Source organism: Raphanus sativus, chromosome 5 (assembly GCF_000801105.2).
Source record: "Raphanus sativus cultivar WK10039 chromosome 5, ASM80110v3, whole genome shotgun sequence".
NCBI classification, from domain to species: domain Eukaryota; kingdom Viridiplantae; phylum Streptophyta; class Magnoliopsida; order Brassicales; family Brassicaceae; genus Raphanus; species Raphanus sativus.
In genome coordinates this window covers 21,238,354-21,248,254 of record NC_079515.1, presented here as the reverse complement: position 1 = coordinate 21,248,254, position 9,901 = coordinate 21,238,354, and the positions used below count along the sequence as shown (strand labels likewise).

Here is a 9,901-nt window from a genome sequence, read left to right as displayed (position 1 = left end):
GGTATGGATGGATGGCTTGGGCAAAGTACAGCTTATGGGAACGAAGAATCTTATACGGAGAGAATCAGCTTTGCACTCGGAACTGGAAGCACTGAAGTGGGCGATGGAGAATATGCTTCAACATTCGACATGCCAGACTTTTGGAACGGATTGCAAGGATGTGATAGATATGATCAAGAACCCTCAAGCGTGGCCGAGTTTTGCAACGGAGTTGGAGCGAAAAGGAACCCTCGTAGTATGCTTCCCGGATTTCAAGATTTCATACATCCCACGAGCGAGAAATCACATTGCGGATTTTTTAGCTAGGACTGCAAGATCTTTTCATAGAGATCTTTATTTTATGGGTTGTTCTATTCCGGTCTGGTTAGCCAGACCACCTCATGTTCTTTGAATAACAGAATAGCCTTTCGATGTCAAAAAAAAAAAAAGAAACCAAAGTTAAATATTATCTAAATTTCTTATAAAACATAAAATAATAGTTTGGATATGTACATATTTTATGTTTAAAAATTATTTTGAAAATACTTAACTTTAGTTTATATATTATTATTTTCATTTGACATACAAGATAGTTTAGATTATTTATTTATTTTTAAGAAGTTAAGATTTATGACATACAAAAAATATCAAGATTTAAAAATTCATAAATATTTATCTATTAGTTTAACCAGTGCTTCAATTGGTAATCGGGTTCCGGACTTTAGTGATTTTTGCGGGTTTTATTAGGTTTTTAAATATCAATTTTTCACAAAATCTAAACCGATTTATCTTGAGCCATCCGATTTACCGGTTCAACCGCAGGTCCGGATCGGGTTTTAAAACACCGAGGATGGAGTTTTGATTTTCGGGTAGATTCCGATTTTGGTTTTTTAGGTACAAATATTCTTGACTAATTATGTTAGGTAACTATTAAAAAAAATTATGTTCCAAACTTTAGGAATAAAATTTAAAAATAATTTCTGAAATGTATATGGACATGTGTATAGTTATGCAATTTGACATATTTAATAGAGTTATCAAAATTAAATTAAACTAAATTAATTTAAATTAAATTAATAATTAATTATAAATATATTAAAATTAAAATATAAAAATTATTTTAAAAAAACAAATTAAAAAAAAATATACCCGCCTAAAAGGGCGGGTCAAAATCTAGTCAATACAATTAAATCAGGATCGTTTTTTTAGATTTACCCTCACTTTTCCATGGAATATTACTTTCCATGCCATCAAAGATTTGCCTAATATTTAAAAACTCACTAGAGATTGACCCGCACTCATGTGCGGGTATTAATTTTTACATTTTTATAAATTGATATTTTATTTTTCATGATTAGTATTGTATGTTTTCAATGTGTTATCATATAATTAATTATATAAGTATTTAAATATTTTTAGATTCGTATACATTAGTATCAAACCCAAATCAAAATGGATAATATGATTATTTTGGTTATTTTTAGTTTGAATTCAAAATAGCCGAACTAAATCAGTTAATATAACTACTATTAGTACAAATATCCTGTTTCAGATACATTACTTTTTTGATATTTCTAGGTTTATGCACATCAAAACCAAATCCATCTGAACTTGAGAATACCAAACTCGAATAATACCCAAATAAAGTTTAATTTCAAAACCCAAAAATATGATACCCGAAAAATAACTCGCAGCTAAATAGGTACCGGAAAATCTATGCCTAACTGATTATACAAACAATTTCTTTTTAAAAAACTATTTGCAAACTATTTGAATTCTTGTCATAAATAGAGAAATTTCATTTAAATATCTTGTATTATTATGATTAAAATTTAAAATGAATGTTGTTGAAGTATTATAATACAGACAATTAATGAAGTAGTTAAAAATATGTAAGTTTTATTATGTATTCTGTAATAAATGATATCGATTTAATTAGAAATATATAAAAATGTTAGAATTATTTATAGATGTAATGATTTTTTTTAAGAAGTCACTTAAAATATGCATGCATTATTGTGTATTTCAATTTTAATAGAATAGATTATTACTTAGAAATAAAAAATGTTTTTAAAATGATATTGATTTAACTGTGTTACAAAATTATTAGTTTAGATTTTGTGGCCCAAAATATCTTTTAAAATTATCTAACCAATTTTCTTTGTTATCAGCCAAAACATGTAATTGACTTAGATCTGTTTGAATAAACTTTTCTTTTGTGGTAGGTTTCACACAATTGGTATAAAGAAGTAGTCTATTGAATTTTCATTTGGTTGGATTTGAATCTGTTGACAATACTAAATTGATAAATAAATGGTATTATAACACGTAAACAATCCGTGTATAAAAAATATAGAATATAAAAGTGTAAAATGGAATTTTGGATAAATATGATTTTATTTTGTTGACAATACTAAACTGATAATTAATTGGCTATGACTTAAGGTATAGTTGGTTTGCGATGAGAATATAATTTCGGTCGTTTAGTTATTTTGTAAACCCACGCTATTAAAAAGGAAATATCATAGAATGGTAATTATTAAGGAAAAATTAGGGTTATTTCTTATTTGTACTTCAGTTTTAATAGATTAAGATTAAGGATAAAATAATAAATGAAAAAAACCAACTAAACTACCTACATAGCTAATGATTTGGAATATATCTCCATCGGAATCGGTCGATACAATAATTATATTCTTATTTTTCTAATTCATTTAAATATCATAACACATATATTTGGCTTTTTTTACCACCCCGATCCAAGTCAAATCATACCATCATCAGTCCAATTACATTTAACGCATCATTGTTTAGCTCTGGATTGGAAATATTCAACAAAATTATCAATATAACAAATAGCAAGTTTCAAATACTATCAAATATTAACAAAAAAAAAAAACAAAACAGAGAGATAAGTAACATCAAGACAGAGAGATACTTTTATATAATTTGTATATATTACTTATATTGTAAGTTTAATATATGACCAACATATTTTCATTTTGCCTACTGTTTGAACACCTTATCTTTTCGGTAAGATTGCATTCATGCAATTTAATAACTTTTTTTATTTAAAATTTAAATATATTCTATTTCTACAAAAACAAAAGAATTCTTAAGATTTAAAATATGATTTAATCATGTTGATTTTTTAATTATAGTTAATTCTATTATTAATATTTTATGAGTATAGTTTTACGAGTTTTCCAACAGACATATAAAATATTTATCAAATATTATTATATATAATATATTAGTTATGAAAATAAATATATAGAAACTAAAGTTAAGTATTTTCTAACTGTTTCTTAAACATAAAATATATACATATCCAAACTATTATCTGATGTTTTATATCATTTGACATACAAAATGTCAAAAATAATTTAGATTATTTATTTATATGTGTAATGTGAATAATAAAATTAAACTTCAAATCCAAAGTAAATCAAAATTAAAATATTATTAATAAATTTTCGATAACAAAACTGAAAAACTTAACTTCTTTACTAAAAGTTATACAAAATAGATTTTAAAAATATAATTAAAAACTAAAATAAAAAGTAGAAGTTATCTATTGGTTCAACCAGTGGTTCAGGTAACCTGGTTCCAAGTTTTAGTGATTATTCGGTTTTTAAAATATTAGTTTTTTCACAAAACACAAACCTGATTTATTTTGGATCACCCAGTTTACCGGTTCAATCGTGAATTCGGATCGGATTTCAAAACAGTGAGTACGAGACATTAATTTTTGGGTCGATTCCAGGTCGGGTTTTTTTATTATGAATATTCTTGACTAATTATATTTAAAATAGTTACCAAAAATATATAAAATTAAATTAATATAATTACAAATATGATTACAGAAAACATAAATATAAAAATTAATATTCTCAAAAAATGAAAACAAAAATATACCCGTCCTTTCAAAGGGCATGTCAGAATCTAGTTTATGCATTAATATAAGAAATTAAATAAAAATGATAATTACTATAACGTGTTTGTATTTGGAAAAACAAAAAGTCAACTATTTCTAGTATTTTGCCTAAAACGTGTTTTACATTTACTATTGTTAAAAATAAAAATAAAATATCAATCTAACAAAAACTACCATAGGGTATTTAAAATAAATGTAATATAAATAATGTTTATAATCCGAACATATATATTAAAGACATTTTCCAGCTAATTCTTTGGAGCATACATCTAACAATAATAAATGCATGTAAATACAAAATGATTCAGATAAAATTTGAAACTTATCAATAATATAAATTTATTTCTTTGAAGTTAGTCATTACAAATATATATTGTTAATAACTTTTTATTTTATATTTATTTGTTTTGTATAATAGTATTTTATATTTACCTTTTCAGAACAAATATTTTATTATTAATAATATTTTTTATTTTCTTAATTTTAAAATCAAAAACCAAAAACTGAAAGCTAAAATTTAAAACATTCATCCATGTTTTTCAAAAAACCAAAATCTACTGCGAAATCAAAAATCAAAAACTAAAATCTAAAAATCAAAAACCCAAATCCAAAAACTATAAATTAAAATCTAAAAACCAAAGAAACAATCATCACCTAATATTTTGTGGTTGTAGAGTTGTAAAGTATCTTGTATAGTAGACTATTTATTAAAATTAACAATTTATAAAAAAAATAAGAAATCTTTTTTTTTTTTGGTCGTATGTATTTTTATGAAGAACCCATTTGAATAGAGATTTTGGTTCTTTCTCAAAAATGAAAATAAGAAATTGCACGCAATTTCATAAAAAATGCGTGCGATGTCTGTCAATCACATTCACACGCTTGAGCAGTTAGTGGCGGTTAGAACGGTAATTAAAGAGATGGAGTTGAGTTAACAACTAATCACGCTGAAAAGGCAAGACAAAGAATCAAACTGTACTAGTCCACGTCGTATCGTATCTATACATTAACGGCCGTCTTAACGTCTCTTTTTCGTGTCTGTCTTTTTTTTCCTCTCTTTTTTTTTCTTCTTTTTTTGCCTCTCTATATTCTATAAGAAGGCCAATATATCTCCAAGCTCGTACATTCACTGTCCTTTAACTCTCACTCCTCTGATCTAATTCTCTCGAACCATAACAAACACTCTGCTCAGCTTCTGCCTCAATGGTGGTTCTTCCGGCATGGATTTTAGCTATGATGTGTCTACTCTTCTTCGTTGGAGCAATGGAGAACAGTACACACGACAAGATCTCATCTCTCTCCAGGTCTTTATCTTTACACCTCTCTGTTTTCCGATACAGAGAAGATGGTTTATTTTCTCCAAAGGGCCTTTTTCGTTTATTTGTTTTTACACCAGTAAATAATACGTTTACATTATTTTCATTTTTCTCGAACTACATTTTCCTCGGATTCCAAAGGAAAATCCAGAAAGTTATTATAAAAATCATTTATGTTTAACTGTTCTAATTCTTTTTCAACCGACAAGAATAGCAGCAGGAGAAAATGGGTTTTGTTTTTTTCTTCGCATTTTCGATCTCTACTACAGTACTACACCCGTCTTCTCTTTAAATGAAAACAATGTGAGCCGTTAAATTTTGTGTTGTGATCCAGATCCAAAGATCTAGACCGTACATTCGCCATTTTTAGTTTGCATAGATACACTCATGAGTCAACGCAATTGTGTAGTTATACTTGCCTCTGTTTAGATTTACTGGTTTGACCTTAGACAATGCGCTACGTAGTGTCGGAATTGTTGATAGGGTCAGTTTCTTCAATTGTTAACAATTATGTCAGAAGACAACCTTTTCTAAGGCCATATTCTGTGTATTTTTTCCCTAAAATACAAAAACTGTATTTTTAACAACATAAAAACTATATAATATAATGAAATTTACTCGACTGTATGCATATAAAAAATAAAAAATTACTTTCAAAATAAAGGTTATTCTATTTTAGAATAAAAATAAAAATGAATTAAAATACATTTGTTTGTAAATGCTCTTATATATGCAAATGTAAAGATGAGTTAAAGATGGTCTAAAAGTATCGTGATAGCGAGTTTTATTGAGCGGTGTAGTGTGCATTCTTGAATGTGTTATAAATTTAAAAGCATTACAATAATGTAATCATTATTTCCTAGATTCTCAATTATATATCTAAATTTGTTGCAATATGATCTCCGATTTTTTATAGATCGGAAGAAATCGAATGGAACAAGCACGCAGTGACGAATCCAGATGAAGTAGCTGACGAAGTTATCGCCTTGGCTGAAATGTAAGAACGAACGTCATTTGATTTCTATATATTTCTAGTTTTTTTTTGCCTAAACATTTTTTAGTATTTGTTATGGTCTAAAAAAGTCATAACTATGATGCATTTACAATTGTGCAATGAGATTTCTTGTGCAATTGTGGCTTTTGTTGCATCAAGATCTAGCCTACAAATGCTGTCACATTTACTTCTTCTCTAACCAACTTAATTCACACTTTGTTGCTATATTTATATCTCATCCAAAAATCCCCATGTTCACATTATTATTTATTCTTGCTACTAGCGAGATCCAGTCCCGTGACCATTTGCCATTAATTATTTCGGCCAGATTCATTTCGTTAAGTAAGATATCTATATAAGTTTTTTCTTACATGAAACAAAATATTATTGTAGTTTTTCCTTTTATTTAATCTTTCTCTGACATGTATATACATTTTTATATCACCACTACATGTTGCATGCATTGATATGTTATAAGGTAAATCTTTTTTTTTTAAACTTTGCCAAAAAGATATGTTTTAAGGTAATTCATTATATAATTTCTCAATATAGTATCCTTTACATTTCTAATTCTCTTTATATAGTTCTCAACTTTTTTTCCTATTTCGTTCTCAACCGTTGTTGAGCTATAGTTCTAGCAGAACGTTTTCACCGCAAACACCACATGCACTAATGCTATGCAGATCCGTGTCCAGCGAATTATTGCATTTACATAGATAATGTATTATCATGTCCTCCCCCAAATTAAATTATCTTTCAACATCACCAACCATACGTATACGGCTGAGTACACTGCGAATTCGTTAAAAATTTACTTCAAAATACGTACAATAGAAAGTTATTTTTGAAATATCAATAATTCTTTACAGCATACATAGTGTATTTTAAAGAGGTGCAAAAATAATCTTTTAAAAATAATTTTGGATAGTTCCCATGTGGTTGTAACAGAACAATTTAACGGTTCTCTATAACGCCGTTTGTTTCAAGAGTCTTAGCCAGAAAACCTAATCCCACCGACACATGTCTATGAAAAAAGTCTACTATACATTACGTATTTATCAGCAACCATGTTATGTGCACGTGTTCTGGTGTGATTTTAATTTTTAAAAATTATTCATACTAAGTTTGTGGGGGAAGATTTGGTTAAGAAGAATATAATGAAACCAGTCTAAACCTCTGTATGATTCTACAGGAGTGTGAGAAACCATACCGAGAGGAGGAAGCTAGGTTACTTTACTTGCGGAACAGGCAACCCAATCGACGATTGTTGGCGATGCGATCGCAATTGGCACAAGAACCGCAAACGTCTAGCAGACTGTGGTATCGGATTTGGAAGAAATGCGATTGGCGGTCGCGACGGTCGTTTCTACGTAGTCACTGACCCAAGAGACGACAACCCGGTTAACCCTAGACCGGGAACACTACGTCACGCCGTGGTCCAAGACCGACCACTATGGATCGTCTTCAAACGTGATATGGTGATTCAGTTAAAACAAGAGCTAATCGTAAACAGTTTCAAAACGATCGACGGACGTGGCGCAAACGTCCACATCGCTAATGGCGGTTGCATCACGATTCAGTACGTGACGAACGTCATTGTCCATGGATTGCATATTCATGACTGTAGACCAACCGGTAACGCTATGGTTAGAAGCTCAGAGACGCACTTTGGGTGGAGAACAATGGCTGATGGTGATGCCATTTCCATCTTTGGCTCGAGTCATGTTTGGATTGATCACAACTCGTTGTCTCATTGCGCTGATGGGCTTGTGGATGCAATTATGGGCTCGACCGCGATTACAATCTCTAACAACCACATGACTCACCACAACGAGGTTATGTTGCTCGGACATAGTGATTCTTACACGAGGGACAAGGCTATGCAAGTTACCATTGCTTATAACCATTTTGGGGTCGGACTTATTCAAAGAATGCCGAGGTATATATACATAAAGTCAGAACAAAAACAGAGTATGCTCTGTCTACTCTGTTTCTATGATTTTGTTTTCTGACCAATGTAATTAACTGTTCGTGAAGGTGTCGGCACGGGTACTTCCATGTCGTGAACAACGACTATACTCACTGGGAAATGTATGCGATCGGTGGAAGTGCAAACCCAACAATCAACAGTCAAGGAAACCGCTATGCCGCCCCTAAAAATCCTTTTGCTAAAGAGGTAACTATACGAACATTGTCCCACGTCCAAAGTTAGAAGAAATCTTTTTTTTTTGGTTAAAAAATTAGAAGAGATCTTAAATAATTATTACTAATTTATTTATTTTAGGTTAGAAGTTCATATAATTTAATAGTAATAACTAATCAAAATCAATAAATTCGAAGAGTGAATTTTTTATAGTTATGATGTTAAATATTTTTGATAGGTAACGAAGAGAGTGAACACACCGACGGGTCATTGGAAAGGATGGAATTGGAGAACCGAAGGAGATTTGCTACAGAACGGAGCTTACTTCACCGCTTCAGGAGTCTCTGCATCTGGTAGCTACGCACGTGCCTCTAGCCTCGCCGCTAAATCTTCTTCATTGGTCGATACAATTACTTCGGACGCCGGAGCTCTACCATGCCGTAGAGGACGTCAATGTACCTCATAGTTGTTTTTAACCTCCTCCCAACACCATAACCACCAAAATGCATAACCATCTTCTATTATATTTAGACAAAAGTGTACATCTTCACACATTTGTCATTTAAGAGGGCAGTTATCTTTTTTTTTTGTGTGTTCATGTCGATTTTTCTCAACCTCGGGTTTTCTTGCTTCAGCCGCAAGTTATCACAAGAAAAGGGAAAAACAACCTTTTATGTAAAAGAGAAACTCCCCAAGTGTTGTTGGTTCTGTCTGATCAACTCATATACCCAAAAAACAAGAATATTATGTCTTGTTTTTCTAAAATTTGTGTATTCTTAAGGTTTACAATTAAATATAGGGTCTAAATGATTTGTGAATCTTCTACTTGTCTTTACAATTTTTTGTTTGCTGGATTTGTTAGCTTTATTTCCCGGCGTGGTTTTAACTTGTTGTGGACCTGTGGTTGTACCTTTTAGCTATAGAAGCAACCAACCAATAGTAATTAGCGGTTCATAAAAACTTTGCCAGAGTTTTGCTTTCCTACCACGTAAAACTTTAGAACAAAATATTATACACACTTTATAAATTTATAAGGGTCATTTAGTTGAATATACAAATCAGGACACTAAATTGGCAAATGATGTTTATTATTTAAGAATTGGCGAACATTGAAAACTGCTAGCGTAAAATTACACATATATCTTCGACTTATTGTGACAAACAAATACTCTTACCTAGTTGCCGGTAATTTTGTCTTCTACTTCCCACACTAACTTTTTTCGTAAAAAAAAAAAGATTCCTGCAAATTGTATCTCGTTCATTCTCTGCAAGTTCCTGCTGCTCCAAAATTAAGAAGAGAACGTAAGTAATCTAGTTTAGGTCATGGGCCAAATCATTTCGGCGAAGGAGAATTTGTTGAAAAAAGTTTTTGTGAGTATGTCCCGGCCTCCTGGGTCTTCTTAGCAGTAAATGATTCACAAATACGAAAATAGAGGATTCACAAAAGGAGAGAGCTAAATCCGTATACTATGCATTTTCCAAAACTATCATTGACACTAAGCCCTAAGTAATAACCTCAGTTAACCCTAATG

At 30.3% G+C, this 9,901-nt stretch overlaps 1 protein-coding gene across 1 annotated transcript; it reads left to right on the top strand.

The window, feature by feature from the left end:
* Positions 1-5,023: 5,023 nt before the first annotated feature.
* Positions 5,024-8,952, top strand: LOC108805141 (probable pectate lyase 1). The gene is made up of 5 exons (XM_018577110.2): positions 5,024-5,220; positions 6,149-6,229; positions 7,419-8,165; positions 8,264-8,402; positions 8,608-8,952. Exons 1-5 carry the CDS (start codon positions 5,120-5,122, stop codon positions 8,833-8,835), a joined length of 1,296 nt encoding a protein of 431 aa, XP_018432612.2. The 5' UTR covers positions 5,024-5,119; the 3' UTR covers positions 8,836-8,952.
* Positions 8,953-9,901: the final 949 nt, after the last annotated feature.